This window comes from Lemur catta, chromosome 21 (genome assembly GCF_020740605.2).
Source record: "Lemur catta isolate mLemCat1 chromosome 21, mLemCat1.pri, whole genome shotgun sequence".
Taxonomy (NCBI): domain Eukaryota; kingdom Metazoa; phylum Chordata; class Mammalia; order Primates; family Lemuridae; genus Lemur; species Lemur catta.
This window is the reverse complement of record NC_059148.1, coordinates 6,395,126-6,421,471: the sequence shown is the minus strand read 5'-3', so window position 1 is coordinate 6,421,471 and position 26,346 is coordinate 6,395,126. Positions and strand designations below refer to the sequence as shown.

Here is a 26,346-nt window from a genome sequence, read left to right as displayed (position 1 = left end):
AGGATGTCACTAATTTAGAAATAAGATCTGCACCAAAATATGAGGAAATTGAAGCAAGTAAGGTTAGTGTAAAAAGAATTACACACCTGACTGAGTTAGATTTATTTCAGGTACTATGCTTGGCTCATTCAGCAAGTCAAATCTCAAACACAGCAGATACCACCATTAGCGGTCAATGCTAACATCATCAGGAATAAGACAAATCAGATGTAGATCCCATGTTAGGATGCAAAGAGAAGATCCACAGGATCACTTCTGTGATACACTTGTCAAAACACACATGATCTAAATCTGAATGAACAGAAAAAATCAAAAGAGTTAGGCAAACTTTTTGTCTCCAGGAAGAAAGAGCCATACAAATCTGTGCTGAAAATTAAAATTACATAAGTCTGATGGCACTGTAAGAATTGTAACACCTCCAAACATTGACAATGACCACAGTACCTGAACCAAAATGATGTCTGTCTAAATGTAAATTTATCATTATGTATAGTGATGAAAATGGTAAAAGACGAATGAGAAATCAAGTAACTTCACTAAAGTATTCATGAAAACTTGCATGTTTGGTTATTGAAAGAGCTCACACTTTGACAGTTTGAGGATATAAAATTGGCTTTCATTGGCAAGATCCAATTAAAAGTCTTTCACATCATATAATTTAAAAAAAATTGGCATATATTGTTGAGATGCCTTCCAAAGAATATATTCATTTAGACTTGACTCATTAATGTATCCTAGAGGAGAAACTCTTCTAGAGGACTGTATCCAGCAGCACCTGGAAATAAAAGTAAAGAATTATATTCTTTACCTAAAAGATTTTGTAGGAAATAAGTGTAAGCTAGTAAGAAAGAGGCAAGAACTTTATTGGTGTTAATAAGAATGATAAATATATATGTAAACAGGCAATACAAAACTCGTATTGTAATATTAATATTATCATATTATTATTATTATATTAAATATTATTGCCCATAGTTGCACATTAAATTAATTATCATTGTGATTCAGCATCTGGTTTTCTCAGCTCCCTTCACTCATTCAACAACCACATGCGAAGGAACTATGACAAGCACTGGAATGACAAGGTGAAGATGACACAGTCCACATGACCGACCTCAACAATCGTATACTGTAATATGCAAAGAGGAGAAGCAGGGAACACCCTTCAGAGTCAGAGAGACCATAACAAGTATAAAATGGGCACTCTTTTAACACAGACAAGGGCCATCTGTCCAAGTTTTCTATCAGTAGAGTACACTTTTTGGTAGGGGTGATACATAACTTGATAGCTGAGGGACAATTATCAGATAGAGGGAAGAAGTAAAGGAAAACAGGTGGCAGTGAGGAGGTACATTGTGGAATTCTAAGTAGTCTAGTTTTTGAGATGCTAGAACAGAGGGGCAGTGTAGGGTATGTGGCAAGATATGAAGTTGAAAAAATTGACAAGAACCACATTGATGTGGGTGATGTTTCCATGCTAAGAAATATGGAACCTTTTCTGAGGGCAAAAGTATGCCAGTGAAAAAGTAGATGATGGATTTGAAAGGTCACAGGTCAAGTGACTGCTTATGAACTATAATTGCTTGGCTTAGTGTCACTAGATGAGTTTGGGGGTTTTGGCCTTAAATCATTATCATAAACGTAGAAAGCTGATGATGCCTTCGTTTTCTGAGAATAGTTCCAGTGTGCTGCCTGACACATGAATAGGTTCATAGGGATGGTAGAGTGAATAAAGTGCAGATCCAGAAAATAACAAAACAAAACATAAATTTCATGAGATTTCTCTGAAGCTATGGAATATGATAATGAAATCATGAAGCATAAGTATACTGTTCAGTATGAATGTTAGTGTTTTCACATCTTTCACTAGATTCACGTAAGAGGAAATATTTAATGTAGTATCTATTAACCAAATAATAGAGAGGGATGCCACTTCTTACTTACAGTTGATTTCAGAAATCAAATCATTACTCTCAATTTAATTCATAAAATTTGACAGCATACCTACTTCTAGTCCTACAGTTATTTCTTCCAACTCCTGCTGCATCTGAAATAAGTCAAATATTATTTATAATCTTCAGGTAAACCAGAGACATTTTCATGGCATTGCTAGAGAGACTAGACTTAACTTGAGGATTGCTTAAATAGAGAAATAATCACATAATAAAATAAAATTCCTATTTATTTCACATTTAGATAACAGAATGTGTATGTGTGATGCTGTCTACAATCATCTAATAAGAAAGTACAATTAATATTGGTCTACTGAATATACATGACTTCAAAAAGGGTGACATTTTCTCTTATCAGTACAAAGGTTGGACAATTCAAATCACACTTTCACATGAATATGTTACTTTGAAATTCTTAGAAAAACTCTACCCTTTATAAAACATGATGAGGTTTTTTCACTGTAATTGATTTTTCCTTAAAATAAAATTTTTATTTTCCACTTCTAATAAAACTAAAATATTAAAGTATGTTCTATGCTACTAACATTTTAGCACAGAATCATGAATACACATATGAAGAAAATGGCACTGTCATAATGTCATGTGAATATTCTACTGGCTAAGATTAGGTAAAAATATTGTGCTGCCTGTCTTATGACTGATATTTTGTCATATGAACACTAAGATCTCCCAAAATTTGCTTGAAATAAGGATAAATATAGGTTAGAGCCAGTTTTCAAACTTAGTTTCTTTGATTCACGATGTTCTAGAATTAGAAAAGAGGTCAAAAATATATAGCTCATGAATTGTAATTTTTATTTCTTTTCAGAAATTAGTACCAGGTTTTGGAAACATCTGGCTGCTTATAGTTGCAATTTTTAGTTATTTCTAAAAATGTGTGAAAACATTTCTAACTATTAATGTATTGTAAATGTTCTCATATAGAGGATTCTTGTTTAACTCCTTTGTATAAAAGGTATTCTCCCTCTAAATGCCCAAAACGGGGCCTGAAAGAGTATATTCAAGCTAATAAATATATTGTGGTGATAATCATAATATGACATCTGATGCCTTCACAAATGTCTGACTAACACTTTTCCCAGTATTTTGAGAGACTGTTTTCCAGAACACTTTTGTGAGAACACCACCATAGAAAGGCATGAACAAATGAATAATCTGATAACAGTATTACCAGCCAGCTGTTGTAAAAGTACAACTCAATACCAGATAAAGGGAGAAGGCTTTATCAACAGAATCTTACGTTACCATTAATAAACACTATGTAAAATGTACATCGCAACGTGACTTGAACTAAGGGCCTATTAATGTAATAATCTTTTCCCAGGTTACATATGAAAGCTCAGAAGGGAAAGGGATGGACCCAGATCCCAGGAAGGGAGCTGCTCTGGGAGGGGCACCCAGAGGCTTAGGAAAAGGGTCTGGAGTATTGATGCTTCTAGTTTTGTCCTGGCTGGTGGGAGGCTTGAGTGATTTTATCTATATTGACAAGTGAGACTGTCAAATATTAAATGATGTTTTAAAAGACTCTTTCATTTTATTCTTACTTTCCCCTTAAATCACACATTTTCCTCATATTTCCCTTACTAGAAATTCAGAATTGTTGTCGCCTGAAGGGCAATACAGTGCCTGGCACAGATTATAGAAGGAAAAAAGACAGCAAAATGTCTTGATAGATTTTCCATCTTAGTCATCAATCATTCAAGTGATGGCAAGATAGAGAGACAAAAGTGAATGCCATTTTAAAAGTTCAAGTACATGCCTCATTTAACTAAAAAGTGCTGTGCAATTGCCCACCAATAGGCAAATTTTACAAAACTTGAGATTAAAAGGCTGTAATTACCTTAGCAATTAAACATGTACTTTTATGTAAGGAAATGACAAATCTTTTAATTTAAAAAGAGAAGTTAATCTTTGTAGTACTACAGGTTTATTTAATTCATAAAACTTACCTCTCTTGGACTGCTATAAATAATAAATATCCAGATGTGGTTAAGTGTTTGGATGCCAATCATTCCCTTGTGACTAAGGGTGGAAACTTTGAGATGGTAGAGGAAAACTTCAAAAGTGTTATGAACCACAACCACAGCCAAACTAAAATCAATTGGAAGGAAGCCAAAGGACCTCTCAATATACTTCCTGTTATTACAGAAAATTCAATCTCTAACATCTAACTTAAATGCAGCCTTTAAACAAATCTAAAATGTGTCATTTTACTTACATGTATTGAATAACATTACTATCTGGGTATCTCTTGAAAATGAGAGCTGCAGGGAATTTAAGAAAATAGAAAACTTTCTCTTTCCTCTCTTTATTAACGCAGATAATTATAACCGTTACTAATCATGCATAGGTCATTTAAACAACTCAGTATTTCACCAAACTAAAAACAGTAATTATATCAGAAATCTGAAACCCAAAGGAAAGAAGATCATATAACTAACCTCACTCAAGTTATTCTTCAAGCTGGTATCTAAAGTCCATGGGCAGGAAGAAGAAAACAGTGAGTATTCTCTTCCAGGAAATTCTCTGTGAAGACCTAACCCATCAACAACAGTTCCAGCAGAAGCTGACTCTGTGCTCATTGTACAAGGGCCAGAGAAACTTCTGGTCTCCTGTGTCTCTGCAACAAGACTGCTACTGAACGCTGCTGGCCTCTCAGTAGCTCTGTGAAGATTGCAAAAAGACAAATGTTTAGTATTTCATTTTTTCTTAAATGATTCCTAAATGATTACATTTTCAAAAAGTGACCATAAGAGTAAATGGAACTTCCCAGTAAATAGTGTTTTAACTTTGAAGATGTGTCAAAGCATGCCTACTCTGTGCAGTTACGCTTTCACAATTGTTCCAAAGAAGTGAGTGTGTGTGTGTGTGTGTGTGTGTGTGTGTGTGTGTATGTGTGTGTGTATATATATATATTCATATTCCTAGGGGAATTGCTAAAAAAGAAGTAATTTAAATAAAGTAAGGAGGGTAGAGAAATGTCTATCAATGATGCAGCAATGTATGGCTTAACAAGTAATAATTGCTGCCTTCTGCAATGGCTCTATTTATAAGATTCTTGTGGATGCCATAAGAAACACTTGTATTGAAAGGAATAGTAAGTGAAAATGAACAATGTGAATTTATCAGTTTGGTGCAATATAATGGCTATTTCACTATGTACAAACATATCAAAACATCATTTTATACTCCTTAAATACACACAACAAAATGATTATCCCTATGAAAAGGTAGATTAGTAGTATTCCATAGTTACATATCTGAAATTTTACTAATCCACTCATGTATTGATGTGCATTTGGGTTATTTCCACATCTTTGCAATTGTGAATTGTGCTGCTATAAACATTGGAGTGCAGATGTCTTTATGAAAGAATGTCTTTTTGTTTGTTTGTTTGTTTTCTGAGACAAAGTCTCACTCTGTTGCCCAGGCTAGAGTGCCATGGCATCAGCCTAGCTCGCAGCAACCTCAAACTCTTGGGCTGAAGCAATCCTTCTGCCTCAGCCTCCTGAATAGCTGGGACAACAGGCATGTGCCACCATGTCTGGCTAATTTTTTCTGTCTATGTTTAGTTGTCCAGATAATTTCTTTGTGTTTTTAGTAGAGACAGGGTCTTGCTCTCGCTCAGGCTATTGCTCAGTCTCGAACTTCTGAGCTCAAATGATCCACCTGCCCCGGTCTCCCAGAGTCCTAGCATTACAGGTGGAAGCCACCATGCCTGGCCCTAGAACATCTTTTTTTCCTTTGTTTAGATGCCCAGTAGTGGGATTACTGGCTCAAATGGTATTTCTACTTTTAGCTCTTTGAGGTATCTCCAAATTACTTTCCACAGGGGTTGTGCTAATTGGCAGTCCCACCAGCAGTGTAAAAAGTGTTCCTATCTCTCCGTATCCAGGCCAGCATTTGTTGTTTTGGAACTTTTTGATAAGGGCCATTCTCACTGGAGTTAGGTAATATCTCGTTGTAGTTTTGAGTTGCATTTGCCTAATGAGTAGAAATATTGAGCACTTTTTTATATTTGCTGGCCATTATTCTGTCTTCTTTTGAAAAGTTTCTGTTCCTGTCCTTTGCCCATGTATTGATGGGGTTGATTGTTTCTTGTTGTTTTCTTAAGTTCTATATAGATTCTTATTATCAGCCCTTTATCAGTTGTGTAGAAAGCAAATATTTTCTCCCATTCTGCAGGTTGTCTATTCACGCTAATGATAGTTTCCTTGGCTGTGCAAAAGTTTTTTAATTTGATCAGGTCCCATTTGTTTATTTTTGTTGATGCTGTGATTGCTTTGGGGTTCTTCTTCATAAATTTTTTGCCTAGGCTGATGTCTGAAAGAGCCTTGCACCTCTTATATTATCCTGGACAGAGATCGAGCCCGTCCTTTGATGTGAGGTATCACAAGGGTTGAAAACATGCACCACATGTACTCGCCATCAAATTGGTACTAACTGACCAACACTATGGTGTTCACATGGTAGTAATACTGAGTGGGTGCTGGTCGGGGGGAAGGGTAGAGGGTAAACCCACAACTAATGGAAGCAGAGTACACTGTATGGGGAAGGGACATGCTTGTAGCCCAAGCTTGGGCAGGGCAAACAGTATTGTATGCAACCGTTAGGTTTATTACAGGTAGAAACCCAAAAAGGATGTATAGGACAGAATGTGGTTAATGCAAAGCTTAGGCTCATAAAACAATAGCCACAGCAGTCTGGGGAGACCCCGGACTTTGTAGATAAGACAGTTGCAGCCAGCATTCCTTCCCGCTCCCTCCCTGATGTAGACCAAAGCTATCCCTCCCTAGGTCTCCTGATAAGGACTATGCCAGAACAGAAGGATGGATGCGACTGGGGAAAGGGGCCATAGGACTTGGTCATTTTAAGAAAAATGTACTACAAACAACTGTTGTGCCCACTGTCCTCTGCTGCCCATAGCAGGAAGCAATTCTCCACCTGCCAGTGTGGCCCAGAAACAAAGAACTGAACACAGCTGGTGGGAGGGGGTCGGCTATCCCGGTTTATAAAAAACCTGATTGAACTTCCTTCTGTGTTGACACTTCTGACTCAGCCCACCCACACCCGGGTGAATAAACCAGCCACATTGCTCTCACATAACCTGTGTGTGAAATGTGTCCTTTAGGTCATTCATTCACCCTTTCAGTAACCAAAATGTTTGTACCCCCATAACATCCTGAATAAATAAAAAAAAAGAAAATGTAGAAATTATTATTTTTGGTAAACCAATATAAACAAGATAATTTACTGAGTGCCAGAATGCACCAAAAGTAGTTGCAGTACTTGGCTATTTGGTTCGGGCTGTAGTCTTCCAAAAAGGAGTCAAACTCATTAATATTTTCATTTAGGGGGATGGTGACAAGCAGGTTTATGACAGTATCCCTCTCTAAATCATAAAGCTTCCAAAATACTTAGCTCAAGGACTATCAGGTCAGGTTAACTACGTGAGACTATTAAGGAGAAACAAAGCCAGATAAAACAAGAAAAGAGGGAGAGATGTAAACTGTCCTGCACTCCCATTTTAAAGGCAAGTTTATTTATTAATATAATTTTCCAAAATTATATTATCTAGCTAGCTTTCACTTCCCACTAATCTCATGAACCTGTCTTAGTAAAAGGCGTGCTTTCAAGGCAAATTAATGATCTTAACTTATTTTCCATTCCATATTTTGACTTACATTTTTAGTTTCTTTGGCAAGTATTTTCTGTCTTCTAACTCTAATTGATAGAAGTGTTTATATTTTTCCAGTTCAATACAATGAAAATCTTCTGGAGCAGTTGTCATATTGGAGACTTGGGATTCAAGATTATTCATTCTGAATTCCCTCTGACTGCTTATTGCAGCCAGATGATTCTCTCTCAACTGTCGTCTGTATTCTTCCGATGCTGCTTGTGCCTGAAACAAATTAAAAGGATACATTTTTAGCAGTGACAACCTAAACAATTCTTGCATATTTGTTTCCTTCACTTTTGAATCAGACGGTGATTTTATTTGATTTTGCTTTATCTTAGTTTTTAGAGAAAGTATCTCCCTGTCACACAGGCTGGAGTGCAGTGGCCCAGTCGCAGTTCACGGCAGCCTCCAATTCTTGGGCCCAAGCGATCCTCCTGCCTCTACATCCTGACTAGCTGGGACTGCAGGTGTGCACCACCATGCCTGGCACATTTTATTATTTTTGGAGAGACGGGGTCTCATTATGATGCCAAGGTTGGTGTCGAACTCCTGTTCTCAAGTGATACTCCCATCTCCACCACCCAAAGTGCTGGCAGGGATAAGCCACCACACCCATCCTCAGAGAGCAATTTTAAATACATGACAAAAGAAGATGAGGTTTAAAATACTTACCAGCAATTATCAACTAAATCGATCATTCAATTTGGGTTTTAAAAAATTTAATCATTCATAAATTAGTACTCAAGGAATCTAATAATCTAAAGAATAGAAATAATTTACAATTTTAAAAACTGAACATTGTAACACAAGTACAATTCAAGAGTATGGTAGAATTTCTAAATCCCATTTTTTTTTTCTTTTCCTAGTACTATTGTTTTATGCTAACTGCATGCTAACTGGCCTAAATATACAAATGATTCTCTAAGGTGCATCACTACTCTCAAAGATCGATTTAGTTGTAATGATGATAGAAACTGAAAATGTTAAAGGGAGAAACAAACGCCACCCTCATTCTAGAAATCTACAAAACCAATTGCTAAAAGTGTAGTAGAAAAAACACACACAATGTACATATGACAATATAATCTGCAGGGAAATGAATGCAAGTGCAGTTCACACTTAACTAACCTGTAAAAATAGGTTGACTTCTCTTAATTTTTCTGCAATAAACTGTGTGGCTTTTTCTTGAATTTCCTGCTCCTACTGTTGAACCTGACCACGGTCTACCATGTTCTGTTCCAACCTAAGTGCCCGTCAATTCATGACTGGATTACTAAAATGTGGTATATACATACAAAGAATATTACACAATTGTGTATGACAATAAGAAATGACAGTGGTCTAGCACCACTTATACTTTTCCTGGATTGAGCTTGAGCCCATTATCCACAATAAGGTATCACAGGATCAGAGGAATAGCCTCCACATGTACTCACCATCAAATTGGTACTGACTGATCAACACTATGGCGCTCACACGGTAGTAATATTTTCCAGGAATTAGGGGTTTGGGGAGGGCATAAACTCACAACTAATGGACATGGTGAGCATGGTAGAGGGGAAGAGCGTGCCTCTAAACCCTGCCTGGGTGAGGCAAAGACATAAAATGTAACCAAAACGTGTGTACCCTCATAATATCCTGAAATAAAATATAAATTTAAAAAAAGTATTTTTTATGTATAACTTTTATTAGCTGGAAACAAGGTATGTTTCTAGCCTGATATTGCAAATACATTTATCATCTAGATATGTTTATATTCAACTAGATTCAACATATGGTCACAAACAAAGATTACTTTAAATTTTCTTTCAGGAACTTTGAAAAAGATTTATGTTTCTTGATACTTACTTCTTCTGGTTTCCCTTTTTCATTTTGATACAGCCTTTCTTTCAACTGATTGCATTCACCGATTAACTGCTTAATTCTATCTTCTAGCAGACGGGTTTGCTTTCCGTTCTCAGCTAGAAGGATTTCACAGTATCTTGAAATTGCTCTCGCATATTCATCAGTGTCTCCTCTTTATGCTCTGCTCTGCTGTGAGCGTACACCAGTTGCTCTCGAAGCAACATATTTCCTCTTTCTAGTTCAGATATTCTCTCCTCTAGATATTCCTGTTGTCCAATGTATTTCTTCACTTGATATTGTTCATTTTCATACATTTGATTGATCTTTTCCATTTGACATTCTGTTTGGTAGAGGTGTCTTTGGACACATTCCAAAGACAGAGTCTTATCTCTCAGAACATTTCTTGTGCTATGGAACTCATCTTCCAGGCTACCGATTTGACTTTGAGCCTTAGAACAGTTTTGACCAAAAGTCTCATGGTTTTCTTTGAGATCAGACACAGGTACATTTATTTCATTCCGTAAGCAAAACCACTCATGTCCTGCTCTCTGGAAAGACATTTCGACGTCTCTTCCTGACATCAGAATTTGATCAACGTATTGATCATGTATTGCAGCAGTCAGTCTAGAACTGCAGGATTCAAGTTCTGCTTTCAGTTGTTCCTTGCTCTCTTTTTCATTTTGTAGTTGAGCATTTAGCAAGGCATTCTCACATGCCAGAGCATTAAGCTGGTCACTATACTGAGATACTGTGTCTGTTAACTTTTCCACATTCTTTTTCATGGTCATTTGAAGGTTCTCATTCACTTCTTCCACAATTTTAATGTGGTTGATATACTTATTTTCTTTTTCCTCATTCTGATATTTTATTGTGGCTATTTCCATTTGTAGCATGGCTATTTCTTCATGCAACATGTCATTTGTACGCATGAGAAATCGTTCTTTTTCATAACTCTGACAAATCTAAGTACAACAACGGGAACTTTTAGTTAGCACTCAGTGAAATGACATATGATTTCTTCTTAAAATAAAGGAGAACCTATCCATTTATACATTGAAAATGATGCAATAAGAGAATATCCAACTGGAAATAGAAGATGGATCAAAACCTCACACTGTATAATAGAGCATAAATTCTCAAAACATCAAACATTCATTTCTGGAAAATGAATCCATGAAAGGAAAAAGGAAACCATTAGAGAATTTTTAAGAATCTCAGAATTGGAAAAGCCTTTCCCTGAATTACAACAAAATCAAAGGCATAAGAAGAAAGATTTATAGATTTGACTACATTAAAAAATTGGGTTTACACTGTAACAGCTAACCTCTGCGTTACCCATAGCAAGAGACTTAGCTTTGCATATATTTGGACAGATAAAATTTCCTTATAGATATTCTACCTTCCTAGCTATTTGTAGTCAGTGTGTATGGTACATTGGTGGACAAATGATGTATCTAGGCTTTGTCCTACACCATTTCTACATACATCAACAAACTCATTTAGTTATCACAGTTCTGAAAAGGAGAGGTTAACAATGTAGGCAAGCTGTGGAATTTCCCCCAGGTCTTCTGATTCTACCTCTACCAAATCACAGTTACTTCTCTTGTGTAAGCATATAAACACAAAGGAAGCCTTTCATTTCAAAACACCAACCATAACTAAGATAACATTGATTGAGCTCTTCTTAAGAAAATCATGAATTGCCATCACAATGGCTCTTATTTTCTCCTGGTTACAATGTTTGAAACCGTAATCAGTGTGAACAGGGGAAAATGCACTCAATCATTTTACTAGGAATAAAACAGTTATCAAAAAATTCTCACTAAGTCTATGTTATGGCATACTATTGTTTGCAAAACCTCTTTGTACTGAAATAAGACACTACTTGGAGCAAATTGTAACTCCTCTCCACAGTGAGGAGCATGGCATCCCAAATATGGTCTCTGAACTGGCTGTCCTTTTCCTCCTTAACCATCAGTGCAAGTAATAAACTAACCTCTCCATTAATATATCAAGGGAATGGAATCACTTCCCAAAACTAGAACATCTATTCTTAGTAGCAAGGGATTTGAGATTATGAAAATACCATCAATTCCTACAGAAAACATTAAAAGCCTCTGATTTGGATGAGGTCATTGTGACTATAACTACTGGACTATGGCAGAGAAATGTAACTAAATTGAGAACAATATTTTATCCAATGGGCCAAAAATGCCACCACCATCACCGCCATACATGTATAAATACACAGACACACAGCTTAAAATACTTTATACTTTCCAAGATGCATATAGTTTGTGTTTTACATATTAATATATACACATACAAGCACACACAAACACGTATGTGAAAATGACTAAAGAAAATACCTGAGATTCCATTTCCCTCAGAGTCATTTCTGTTTCAGTTTGTGTGTAAAGTTGATTGGCCAGAATCCAACCTTGTAATTGTCTGGCATTCCGCTCTCCATATAGCTGCCTCTGACTCTCGTTGTACTTTTCTGCAAGCTAGAGATATAGTAAAGTTTTTGGTCTAATAGCATCAGGGAAAAAAGTCCAAAAAGTTAATTAAGAGTATAACCTTTAACAAAGCTGTGAAAAGCAAGAGCTTATGAAGACAAGGACTTTTATGTCTCAAGAATTACTCCAATTTTAATTGAATAAATGACAGCTAAATTCATCAAAGAACAACAATTTTAAATACACACATATATAGTACTGTGAAAAAAAATTTACAGAACATTAAACTAGTTTCATTATAGTTTCAAAGCTATAGACCTTACTGTAATATAAAAATGCCTAAATTAACATTTTTATTAGTGATTAAACTCAACTTTCCCTTCATTGCTCCATGCAGAACGCATATACTGAACACTTATCAGATGCCAATATTTATAATAAGGAATTTTAGCTAAAAATGCCATAATTCATTTTTAAGATAACATTTTCTTGTGTTTTAATCCTACATAACATATATTTTACCAAATTGATGTAAGCAATATTGTTGACATAAAGTTAATCTGGGGAAAGGACATGGTTGAAGTTCTGACTCGGGGGCGGGGGGGGGTGATGGGCGGGACATGGCAATATATATAACCTGGACTTTTATACTCACATAATAAGCTGAAATATAAAAAAAAATAGAAAGTTTTACCGAAGATCAATTTACCTCAGACAAATAGTTTCTTAATATATTCATTTCTGCATTCAGTGTTTTGACAGACTCTTCAGCTTGTTGTTTCATTTCAACTTCTTTCCTGCATTCCTCTTCCTTTTTTCTTATCTCTTCTCGAGTGTTTTCATGTAACAGATCAGCATTTCTTCTCTTCTCTCCTTCTTCTTTTAAGGTACATCTGCAATTAAATACACTTATCTTTTAAAATTAGTTTTTTGTAGAAAATACAAAGTCCACTTTATGATCTGCCTCTTCATATGTTGGTCTATTATCCTAATAAAATTTCCATGCTCTTGAATATTTTTCCTACTTCTCAGGTTTTTAATTTCTCATTTCAGTCTCTTCCAAAGGATATAAAGAGTACTGATGAAAGAACTATCTGCTAACTGATAAGTTTGTGTTACTAGTACCTCTGGTAAATATTATGGAAAAGAATACTGGCAATGATCCACTAAAGATACAAGTTGAAAGTTTCCTTGTTTTCACACAGTCATAATTACCCCTCAATTAGGGCAGATCATTTCAAGTTAACTAAGTTTTAAAAAGTCACTGTTTATAAACAAGCTTAGACATTCAGTAGAAATAAATTGTCAACTTCATGACATATTGCAGGTATCCCTAACAATAATTTACCGTGTAGGAGAGCACCTTCCCATGTCTTTCACAGAACATGTATCTACAGATTACCATGATCCAGGAACAGCCTAAGGAGTCCAGTATCTATTACCCCACACCTTTTGCATTTCTTTGTTTGGTAACATGTTCAGTGTATCTTGCTCATTATTTTATATTTCATAAAAAATTTTAAAATCTGCTTTGGAACAAGAGAAGATCTAATATTTAATTAAATAACATAGGATAATATGTATTTTAACATAGAACTTTGAATTAACTTTATCTCTGTATGAGAGAGTGATGTTGAAGAAACAAATCCGTAATTATGTTCCATGTTACTTTTTGTTCCATGCATATTCAGAATAAAAGTATATAAAATTTTTAAAATTCATTCTGGGTTGAGAAAAATGGCCATTTCACATTCTGTTCAATTGTAAATTAATATGAAGTTTCTTGAGAAAAAAATATCAATATTGATCAAAGATCTTTCTTTAAAAGTTCCTATACTTTCACCAAAAATTCTACATTGAAGAATTTATTCAAAGTAAATAGTTAGAAATGTAGGAAAATATTTATATCAAAGCTGTTCCTTGTAGCATTGATTATAATACAGAAAATTTTAAAATTCAAAATATAATTTCTGGAATAATGAGATTTCCAAATTTTAGACTTCTATGTAGCCATTAGCATTAAGTAGTAAAAGAATATGCATTTGTTTATTAGTAGACATATTCACAGTTTATAACTTACTGTCTTACTTTGAAGAATTTCACACTCTACAACATCACAGATTTTACCCCTGTTAAACCCCAGAATGGAAGTAGCAATTACTCAAATTCTCCTGTAGATCTTTAGTGTGAAGTAAACAGTACATGCAAACATTTCTTTAAAACTAGGATGTCATACCTCAAAGTAGAGAGTTCACATTCCCATACGGCTTTTTCATAATTTAACTGTGACATTATTTTTTTGGCTTCATAGAGCTCATCTTGCAGAACGCTAACCTCGTTTTCCATTTTTCCAATTTTTATTGTGAGTCTTTCACACTCATTGCTTTTAAGTTCTACTAATCTTTGCTGGGAAAGAATGGCATCTTGCATTTTCAATAGGATAACAAAATCTGTATTAGGGAGAAAACAATAAAGATATAAAATACATGAGTACTTTTGGGATATAAAGGACTGCACATTTAACAGTCACTCATTCATACAATGAACAAATATATAGCAAGGGCCTGCAATGTGGAGGACCTTACACCCAGCTCTGAAGATAAAACAGATAAGACCTCTGTTCTTATTTAAATACTTTAAGTGTGGTCAGGAACAAAGACAGTTATAAATTCAGATACATGCTATAAGTAAAGAGAGTTCTATGAGCACTTAAGAAAAACTGATCTACACTGAGCCCAGCGAACTGTCTCTGAGGAAGGGATGGCAACACTGAAAAACAGAAGATGAAAGGAAGCAGTTGAGCAAAGGGAGAAGGAAAACATTCCAGCCACTCTACAGCCTGGGCTGAAGCTCCACTGCAATCTGCTTCCAGCCAAGTTGGAGGAACAGGTGCTGATTGACCTTCTTACCTGAAACAACCAGAACAAAATAGACAAGGCACATTAAACAATGATTTTCAGGAAAGTGGACTTCAAGCAATGGAGACCATGATCCCCGAAAGAAAGGAAACAAGTGAGCTAAGCCTTATGAATGCCTCAGCCCTCTGCCTTGACAGACATTCCAGGCCATGACTGAGGGAGGAAAAACCTCAGGTAGAGTCTCCCAGACTCCCCGAGTTGAGGTGATGAAGCTGAGAGTCTGGTAAAACCAAGGCAGAGAGAGATCACAGGACAGAACACTGGATAGGAGAGAATAGCACAGGGAAAGAAACCTGGAGACCTGCAGAGATCCCCTGTCGGGTATTTAGTAGAGTAACGAACAGTGCATGTGTGCTAGGAAACTACCTAAACCAAGGGTGGGGGGTGGGGAAAAGCTAAAAGAAATAGAGGAAACCATGCCTGGTGTTCACACAGAGCCAGGAAGAGTGGCCATTCCCATGAGCCAGGCTGGGAAAAAAATCATACTAGCAAAAAACAAGCAAATTAAAATTTTAAAAATATTTACAACTTCATCAAACAATGAAATACAGATAAAACTGGTAAAATCAAGAAAACCTATACACTGAAAACTATACAATATCACTGAAATAATTAAATTCCATTATATAATTGGAAAGATACCGTCTGGTGCCAGAACAGTTGAATATCAATAACCAAAAATGAACTCAAAATGGAACCATAGATCCAAATATTAATATAAGCCCTAAAACTAGAAAACTTCCAGAAGAAAGCACAGGAGAAAGTCTTTGTGATCTTATGCTGGGCAAAGACATTTTAGACATGCTATGAAAATCAAAATCCATAATTGAACAAATAGATAAATTGGACTTCATTAAAACTATAAACTTTTTCTCTTTATAAGATACTACCAACAGAAAGAAAAGTTAAACCACAAACTGGGACAAAGTCCTTGCAGAAAAAAAACAAAACAAAAACATTGTTAATAAAGTAAAAGTATCCAAAATGTATTTTAAAAAACCTCCAAAAAGATAGTTCACAAAGAAGTCATACAGATGGCAAGTAAGCATATGGGAAGATGCTCAAGGTTATTAGTTATTAGGATAATGTATATTGAAACCATTATGATATGCACAATACACACCCACCAGAATGCCTAAAATTTAAAAATTCTAAAAAATGGCACAACATGGTGTTTGTGGCAATACAGCGCAACCGGAACTGTCAGATACTGCTGATGGCAATGAAAAACTGTACAAATACTTTGGAAAACAATTGAGTAGTTTCTTAATAAAGGAATAGAAAGGGGCATGAGGAGACTTTTGTGAGTGATGGATGTTAACTATCTTGACAGTGGTGATGGTTTAATGTCTCCAGATGTGTCCAAAATTATCAAAATGTATATTTTATCTATGTTTTTATCATATATTAATTATGCTTCATGAAAGCCATTGATTAGAGCGACAAGCATCTAAGATGGTGGCTGGAACACAGAGAGAAAGAAGGGTAGAAAATTATGTAGTATAATGCTGGAGAATTGAGATCTTTAACCTTATAGCAATGAAAGGTGATAGCTGCGTTTTAAGCAAGGGAGGACCATGATGAGATCTGGAGTTTTCAAAATATATAATTATGGTTGAAGAGTAGACCACAGTTTGGGCAGCTAGGGTAGAAGGGAAAACAGTTTTAAGTGTATTCCAATATTCTAGGTGGGAGTTAATGGCAACTTGCCCTTGGCTATAGGTAGGAGGAGAAGCAGAGTCAACAAAAAGACTGGGCATGCCATTCACACAGAGAAAAACACAGTGGAATTATCATAACTCTTCAGCTGAGAGTGCACAATATACATTAGTTCTAATTGTACATTAACATAAAGTATATTTCTGGGATGAACTCGTGACTATAGCACATCAGTGCTGTATGGTGCAGTGCTAAGCAATGGGTACATATATGTTACTTAGGATACGTAAGAAGGCCTTACATTTATACAATGGTTCTACCTTTACAATACATTCCAAGCTGTTCAACAAGCAAGATAAAATGCTGATAGTAAGAGGAAGGCAACTCACAATCCTCTGGGGCTGTTGCAGATGACCAAGTTAAGTCATCATGGTCACTCATAGACTGTATTTGTTCTTTCACCTACAAAATAAATAACACTGCTTCAATATGTCTCCAAATACTCATAGCATAAAAAAATGTACAGAAGTGCTAGTTATCCAACTTTTATATGAATAAAATCATAGGTTCTTCTAAAAGAAATGGATTTTTGTTCGAAGGATACCTTTATCGATGCCTACTGCTTCTTACCACTTTTTCAAAGCAAATGACTTTACAACAAAATGTCCACTATTTTCTTATTTTATGTTGTATAATACATATTCTAACAATATTTTTGATAATTTATTTTTAAATACCTTGTTCTTTTCATTAGGTGTTTTCTTTGCAGGCCTGGAAAAACACAAACAATTTCTTTCAGACAAACAATAAATATATGAAATACAAAGAATAGCTAAAACTTTTGTATATATAAAATGTCTAATTTTTATATGATAAAATTCATATGTAAATTTATTTCTCCTCTTCAAAATGTGACAGGTAATTATATTTACAGGCAATATAAAATATAATAATTTTTACAAGGAAGTTTAAATGATAGAAAGTAATATGAAGAGATACAGAAAATATATTAATAATATAACAAAGAATTAAATTTAGATCAAGCTTTCTGACATTCAAAACAAAAGGAAACACATCTTAGCTACATTATTTGATAGAAAGAAATCTATCAGGGTATTTTTATTGTGATTATTCTCCTTTTCACTAAAAACAAGCTTTTACTGGCACTGAAACCTACTTGGGAAATCATACTTATGTCCTTATATGAGGGAAACGTTTTTCTCATGATGGTATTAGCTAGCTCATTCCGAACTTATTATGCAGATACTATGCATTATTTTAAGCACTGTGCATGTGGTAAACTCACTTTTGTCCTCACCAAAATCCTGTGAGGTAGGTGACACATTAGGTATTTTATAAAGGAAGAAGCTAAGCACAGAAAGGCCACAGAACTTGCTCAAGCCCATAAAGCTTGTCCGTAGCAGACCCAGCATTCAAACCCAGGTTTCTGACTCCAAAGCATGGGTTTCCCCATGTGATGTGAAAGTAACATTTATTTTTAAGTGTTTTAAGTGGGATGATAGCAGAGGAAACAATATTATCATTCCATTTCTTTCCAAAATCATACATAATAATTTCTAAACCTTACAAATGTTTTCTTAAAAGGTTTTATACTCAACCAATTTTGGAAACCTATTTTAATAAACTAAACATTTATTTTTTCTACAGAACGTCATCAGCAAGCATTCATTTATCTATTCAACTGTTCATTCATGCATTCAACAAATACTTATTCAGCATGTAATACATGTGAATGACATTGTTGGTACAATGAAACTTTATTTTATACTTTAGAACTTTATAATCCAGAAGTAATAATCTGTGGTAGATCATAATAGTTTGCTTTTTTATTGTACATGAAGAAAGCCCTCCCCACAATCTAAATAATTATAAAGTTGACACATATACCTGATACTTTAGAGCACCTTACCAAATCATAGGTATTTATTATGCTACTGGCAAAGGTACTGTAATATATACATGGTCAAAAAGAAATGTTTAAACTGTAATAAATATGCCTTAAGTGTCTGTGTGTTTTTACTACACTTTTTAAAAATCCTATCTATTACAGTTTAATTTTTAAGTCATCATTGGCATCTTTATTTTTTTTTTATTTATATATATATTTTTTTATTTCAGCTCATCATGGGGGTACATAAGTTTAGGTTATATACATTTTCCATGTCCCACCCATCCCCCCGAGTCAGAGTCCCAAGCGCGTCCGTTCTCATTCTCCAGACAGTGCACCTGGCACTCATCATTTAGTCATACCTCCATCCCCTCCCCCCCCCACCTCCCCGGGTCTGCACCTTCAAGCATGACCATTCCCCAGAGGGTGTGCAACGCACTCATCATGTAGGCATACACCCATCCCCTCCCCCCACCCCCCATCCCAGTCTGATATCCAATTGGTATCCTTCCCTGATGTACATTTAGGTGATGATCAGGGAAACCAGTTTTCTGGTGAGTACATGTGATGCTTGTTTTTCCATTCTTTGGATACTTCACTTAGTATAATGGGTTCCAGCTCTCTCCAGGAGAACCAAAGAGATGTCGTATCATTGTTATTTCTTATAGCTGAGTAGTACTCCATGGTATACATATACCACAGTTTACTAATCCATTCGTGGATTGATGGGCACTTGTGAAAACCCAAATATAAAATCATCCTCATATAACTATCTAATCTTTGACAAAATAGACAAAAACATACTCTGGGGACAAGAGTCCCTATTCAATAAATGGTGCTGGGAAAACTGGATAGCCACATGTAGAAGACTGAAACAGGACCCACAGATTTCACCTCTCACAAAAATCAAATCACGGTGGATAACAGATTTAAACCTTAAATGGGAAACAATTAGAATTCTAGAAGAAAATGTAGGAAAGACTCTTACAGACATTGGTCTAGGCAAAGAATTTATGAAGAAAACCCCTAAGGCAATCGCAGCAACAACAAAAATAAACGACTGGGACCTGATTAAATTAAAAAGCTTCTGCACAGCCAAAGAAATAGTCATGAAAATAAACAGACAGCCTACAGAATGGGAAAAAATTTTCGCATACTACACATCAGATAAAAGACTGATAACAAGAATCTATTTAGAACTCAGGAAAATCAGCAGGAAAAAATCAAACAATCCTATCAAAAAATGGGCAAAGGACATGAATAGAAATTTTTCAAAAGAAGACATAAGAATGGCCAAAAAACACATCAAAAAATGCTCAACATCCCTAATCATTGGCATCTTTAATTCAATTAGAAAATTTCATTTCTGAACCAGTTCTGAAGAAATAACATCCTACTATAAAATCATACATGAATAGAACTTCTAAGGACAATTAGTTTACTACAAATGCTTAAAACGTAATGTATGAAGGTTTCTAGTGCTCAGACATGTAAACAAAATTAAATTTCCTTCTCTACTTGGTCATTCCCAACAGCATACAAATATATTCTCTAAAAGCTTCTAATTTAAAATAAAGAAATAAAACTCCCTTGAATCCCACATTCTTCTTCAGTTATTACCCATTTCTCCATTGCCTTTCCCAGGAAAATGTCACTCAAGAGCTGTCCATGCTGTCCACTACAGTCAGGGTTCCATGGTAACCATTTATTGAAACTGCTCCTTTCTTGAGCTACTTCACTTAGGACAATGGTCTCTAGTTCCATCCACTCTATAATAAATTGCAACTAGCTAAGGGGCACACACAGACACACAGGGAACTGAAGTCATTGGAAATCAAGCAGGGGGAAATAGGGAAAGGGGCACAGACCGCCCTGAAGGGTATACTGAACACTGCTCAGAGGATACGGGCACACTCACAGCCCTGACTCAAGTTTTACAAAACCCACCCATGTAACAAAAACATTTGTACTCTCTTAATATTTTGAAATGAAAAATAATAATACTTAGCTTAAAATACAAAAAAAAAAAAAAAGAAAGAAACTACTGCTCTACTCCTTGTCCAAGTTCACTTGTCCTCATCTTAATCAATCATTTCACAGCATGGATACAGTTGAGCATTCTCTAGTTTTGGCAGACAACACTATTATATTTCCAGTAAAAGTAATCACTGCTGACATTCTTTCACAAGGACATAAAGGACTTAGAGATTTTATGTTCCTTCATTCTATTTCACTTCAGGCGCTGTCATCACTCACACCTCCAGGTACTAAACTGGCCTTCTCATACACTGCTCGTCACAGACTCGTTTGAGGTCTGTTTTTCATTTTCATTTTTCTTTACTTCCCTTATATGCAATGCAGGACCAGTACTTTAAAACAAACACATAAAAGAGATAATGTTTTCTAATAATTCTATTGACAATATATAAAAGGGAATTTTTTATAAACTTCTACATCTTCTCCATTTCAATTCACTTATTAATTTAAAAAAATATTATGAAGCACCAACAATATGCAAAGAAATACATATTCCTTGCTTCAAAAAAAAAGGTCAAATGCAATTATGATACAGTGTGATACACAAGACTGAATCTTTTTGAAAAGTTCTACATGAGCCCAGGGAAGGCTTCACAGAACAGACAAAATACATAAAAGAAGCTCACCAGGCAAAAAGTAGGAGAAAGCCAACCAACTTAAGGAAAGAATGTGAGTACCAAGATGAGGCACAGGGTGTCTAGGTGTTTCTTAGGAACTTGAAAGGAAAAGTGTAAAATACATAGAAGCAAATGCTGAGAGGTGAACGCTACACTGACCTTGAATCCTACACTGAAAGCTGGGAGCTCACTGCCTACAAGAAATGATTCTTAGGCATAGGAGCAATAATTAGATTTGTGCTATATTTTTGGTTTTCTGTTTAAATATGACAATGTTTCACTTCAAAAGTTATAAAATAGCATGAAGCACACATAACATGAATGTAAGAAATCGGCAAATATCTTAGGGGAAATCCTTACTTTTAGAATACCTATATATCATTCTATATAGGATTTATAAATGGTAATATTGTGATGAATTATAATTTTGTTTGAAAATAAAATAATTTTTTGACTTTTATATACTTTTAGCCTAGCTAATTCTAATGTAAATAGTAAGATATACCAACAGAAAAGTGTATTTACTTTTTTGTGGAATAAACACATGTGTAAGAAAATCACTATCATATACGTATATGAATTTACAAAGAAACCAAAATTTCCCACAGGAGATTATGTTAGGAGTTGAGCATGAGCCTTTAAATATATCAAAAACAAAAACAAAAGTAACAGCTATAAAATGAATCATGTAGATAACTGTTCTGTTTAAGACTAAGCGGGCCAGAAAGAAAAGGGGGTTGGGGAGAAATCTTCCTGAGAGCAATTATCAAACAACTGCTCTTGACTCAAACTGCAAAATAAGTTTACGATTCTAGAATAACAAATAGTTTTCATTTTGAACATAGTTGATAGAAGGCTGATTACAACACAAAATGTCTGGTCCTCACACTTAGAAAATGACTGATCTGTAGCCATGGTAACAAATAGCCACCCCCAAGTAGTTTTAAATCTAGTCAATCCATCAGTGACCACTGGCCTCATTCACCAATCAATGTCAGCCACTTGCTTCTGAGAGACAGCCAGTCAGACACAAACTCATTCCAATAAACATGCCTGGGAGTGCCCAGCACTCAACCACTGTGTCACTCAAATAACCGTGCTACTACAGATGATGTCAACCCATGTATTCCTCTGAAAGGCTGCCAGTCCTTCAATGCCACTCTTCCCAAAACCCTGTGTAAGATCAGCAACTGCTCTGTCAGAAGAAACTGCCTCACCAGCATAGCTCTCTTACTAGAGAAAGCAATAAATTCCAACTTCATCTTCTTATTTCAGATATTGAAGGCTCACCATTCTTTGGAAAGAATTGTTAAGTCCATTAAATTTACCTCACTTATATTTTACTTTTCTTAATAAACACAAATGAAGTTTGCAATTCCTTTGATCTGTCTTACCATATGTAAAACAATCATCATTACAGTAAAAGAGTAAATACTGAGTAAACACATTATTGGGCTTTTCTCCCCAAATGAAAACAAATAAATATACAGAATATAGCTTATTAAAGTGTACATAAGAATTCAAAAATGCATAATCGCTAGGTAAAGTTGTCACAATGAACCCATGTCACACTTTTAAATGAGATTTAGTCTAATGATTAAAACAATACCCACAGGGTAAACTCCATACACTCAGTTAATACAAGTGTATGGAGTAGGTCCTTATGACATGACATGCTAGGCTGTTTTCCAGACACAGGGGTATGGCAGTGAACACGCAAAAGTCCTATCATGAGAGTGAAGGAAACACACAATGACAGTAAACAGAACAGCTGGGCAAACTGCATCATATGTTAGAGGAGAAAAGGTAAAGCAGGATAATGAAATGTTTATGTGTTGGAGAAGAGGCATGGTGGAAATGTTAGCATGTCTAGAAAAAGCCTTGCTGAGAAAACAGTTGTTAAGGAAAGAACTGAAGAAATAGACAAAAGGAGGCCAGAAAGATTTCTGAGGAAAACCATTTAAAATAGACAGAACTGCCAAGTACAGAGGTGTGCCTGTAGAGTTTAAGGAATAGTGAGAAGTTCAATGAGGCAGTAGCAGAGCTAAAGGGATTTAAAAAAATGGAAAATTAAGGCAGAGGGACTAAAGATCAGATCATGTGCTTCCTTTTAGGTATTAAGAAGAATGGTGACATATACTCTGACTGAAATGGGAGGCAATTGGGATGTTCTGAGCAGAGGAATGACATCCTCTGACTTGTTTTAATATGAGCACTGGGTTAAGCACTGATGAAAAGAGGACTAGAAAAAAAAGACCATTTAGGAGTGCGTTACACTCACCTAGACAGCAGATGGTGGTGGCTTAGACATTGGTGGTGGCTTCACCAATCTGTGAATGGTTTCTGCATCTATTTTGAAGGAAGACCTGACAAGATTTGCTGACAGATTTGGTATGAGATGTCAGAGACAGAGAGGGAGAAAAAAAGAGGGAATGAGAGAGAGAGAGATGTCAAGGATTACACCAAGGTTTTTGCCAGAGTAACTGAAAGGGTTCCCATTAACTCCGGTAGGAAAGACTCCATGATGAGGGTGAGGTATAAGAAAGAACATCAATAGCTCAATTTTGGACCTCGTAAGCTGTGATACCTAATAGCTAACCAAAGAGGGAGGTCAAGTAGGCAGTTTTGTCTATAGGTCTGGAATTAAGAAAATCATTAGCACACACAAGGTAGTAAAAGTCATGAGAAAGAAGCCTGAGGACTGAGCCCTGGGACACTTCAATGTGCGAAAGGTGGGGTGTGAGGATGAACACACAAAACAGACTAAGATGGATGAACTAGAAAAGAAGGAGGAAAAACCAGGTGAGTGAGTGATACCCTGAAAGTCAAGGGTAAAAGGGATTATGGAGGAGAGAGTTTTTCACTGGAGAAAAGATTGCTGACAGAGTGAGTAAAATGAGGTCTCAGAAATTATATCTAGATTTATTAAAGTGAAAACCAGTGGGAACTTTGAGAAAACCAATTTTGCACTAGAGGTGGGAGTGAAAATTGCTGGAATGAGTTCAAGAGTGAATGGCAAAGAAATTCAAGTCCATGTGCAGACACTAGGCAGTTTTTTCAAGGCCATCATACCTAAGTGGCATGATCATGGACACTCTAATGTTCTTCTTGTTTAGCTATATATTTCAATCACTATAAAATAATTATATAGTATATTTTCACACTTTAAATGTTTCCAAATTGTATACATATGGCATTTTAAAAAATGCCAGACCAAGGTATTAAAGAATAAATTCACAAAAATTATAGAATTACAAGATCCTATGAACATTTCTAGATCATATAAGCTGATTTTTGCTTATACTTTTGCCCATACTTATAAAAAAGACCACAGAAACACCAAAACATTCAAAAGTAGTATTTTTGCCTTTAGAAACATCATCCAATTGCAGGATATTTTATACTCATCAAATATAGAAAGCAATCACTCATACTAAAATACTGATTCAAGGACAGGAATAAAAGGGGTAAATGCACAAAATAATCTCATTTTTAAACTGAAGGTTTGTAACATATAAAGTCACTGTAGAAAATACGGTATGATGCATACTGACATATATTTAAAAGGAAGGTTAATGCCATGAATTCAGGCTATCTTTACAAAGAAGATTCACCACATTAGCAGCACCTTGGTGTTGGCACGGGGGTCAGCAAATTAGTGTCTTGGGGCCAAGTCAAGCACGCTGCCTGTTTTCATAAGTAAAGTTTAATTGGGACACCACCATGTCTATTTATTTACTGTCTATCACAGTTTGTGGACTACAATGAACAGAGGCCCTGTGGTTCACAAAGCCTAAATCATTTACTATCTGGCTTTCTACAGAATGAGGTGGCCAATACCTGGTTAGTAGATTAAAGATCCTTTGATGTATTTTAGTAAGTTTTACCCAAAATATGAAAATGTTTATATGGGATATGGATATGCAATCCCTTGGCAATATCTGGATTAATGTGAGGATCCAGCAGGTGAGCACTCATGCATTGAGAACAAAACCCCAACAAATCAATAATTAGCAATTCTGTTGGGAACAAGGTAGAGCTGCAGTGTAGCATGCGGCATCCTTTTGAACCTCAGCAGATATTACAAGAATTCTAACATAATTTGCTTAAGATGTGTCATCAAACTATATGCTTTAAATATCCGTCAATTGTGAAGTAATCAGTACACTACAGATCTAACTTTGTTGTTTAAATGGTTGCATATGACATTATTATATGGACATGACAATGTAACTATTTCCTTCTTGATTGGTATGTAGACTACCTCGAAGTTTTTGAGATGATGATGTTACAGTAACTATCTTTAACATGCATATACATGTATGCACGTAACACACTTGTATAAATATTCTGAACACACATATATTATAGATCTTTGACATACATAGGCTATTTTATGAATATATTGGCTTCTGGTATGTCATATACAATATAGAATAAATGTCCTTAACTCGTATGTGTTTACATGTGTTTCTACAAGTCATGTTTTCCTGCAGCATCTAGTCCCAGATCCTAAGTTCCTGGTAGGCCAAAGGAGTGACATATTTGAAGTGTTGATACATGCTACTAAATTACACTTCAAAAAGGATTTGTCAATTTTATTTACCAACAGTGTATCAAAATGCATTTTCCTCACATTTGCCAACACTGCTAATCTTTTAATAAAATGCCAGTATCATTGGAAAATATGTTACATCATTAATGTGCATTTTTCTGATCACCGAGCAAGGCTGAATATACCTACGGAAAGCATAAAATTTGTTAATCATGAATATTAGTCCAATTAGAATTAATTGTATAGCACAATAAAATTATCTACTGTTAAATATTGCTACAGGCTTACCTATCACACACTTCATTCTCCATCCTAGGAAATTGCCAACTGTCAGTTTTTCTACTCTTTCTTTCTTGAAGTAATGCGTCATCATCACTGTCATCACCAGCACCATCACATAGGTTTTCTGATGCTGCCATTTTATTGCTTTTGTGCTTCTCCTTTTCTTCAACCTTTAATGAAAGCTTGATAGTACGAATAATTGTTATTACCTTATCAATAAAAATAACTTTTTCTCTTTTCATTGATTTTATCCCTTGACTCACCTTAACTGTCATATTTTTAATCATTAAATATTTTGTGCTTACTTGAATATTATTGTACATAATTATCATATAATTATAATTATTATGGTATTATTGAAATTTTTATAAAGTCTACTTCATTTCTGTTTGAGTGAATGAAACAGAATTTT

General features: G+C 35.3%; 1 protein-coding gene across 1 annotated transcript; it reads right to left on the bottom strand.

Moving 5' to 3' along the window:
• Positions 1 to 660: 660 nt before the first annotated feature.
• Positions 661 to 26,063, bottom strand: LOC123625956 (ankyrin repeat domain-containing protein 26-like). Its single transcript, XM_045534703.1, has 11 exons — positions 25,941 to 26,063; positions 17,272 to 17,305; positions 16,924 to 16,996; positions 14,194 to 14,407; positions 12,667 to 12,850; positions 11,868 to 12,005; positions 9,502 to 10,460; positions 7,658 to 7,875; positions 4,415 to 4,637; positions 2,005 to 2,047; positions 661 to 775 (listed from the first exon to the last, which is right to left on the bottom strand). Exons 1-7 carry the CDS (start codon positions 25,961 to 25,963, stop codon positions 9,615 to 9,617), a joined length of 1,512 nt encoding a protein of 503 aa, XP_045390659.1. The 5' UTR covers positions 25,964 to 26,063; the 3' UTR covers positions 661 to 775; positions 2,005 to 2,047; positions 4,415 to 4,637; positions 7,658 to 7,875; positions 9,502 to 9,614.
• Between the last annotated feature and the right edge of the window lie 283 nt (positions 26,064 to 26,346).

Excerpts from the sequence above, each read along its gene's own strand:
- LOC123625956 (XM_045534703.1), bottom strand. The coding sequence starts at position 25,963 with ATGGAGAATGAAGTGTGTGATAG. Across the intron at positions 17,306-25,940 it reads GAGAATGAAGTGTGTGATAG|GCCTGCAAAGAAAACACCTA; the intron begins GTAAGCCTGTAG and ends GTGTTTTTCCAG. Across the intron at positions 14,408-16,923 it reads TGCAACAGCCCCAGAGGATT|ATTTTGTTATCCTATTGAAA; the intron begins GTGAGTTGCCTT and ends TCCCTAATACAG.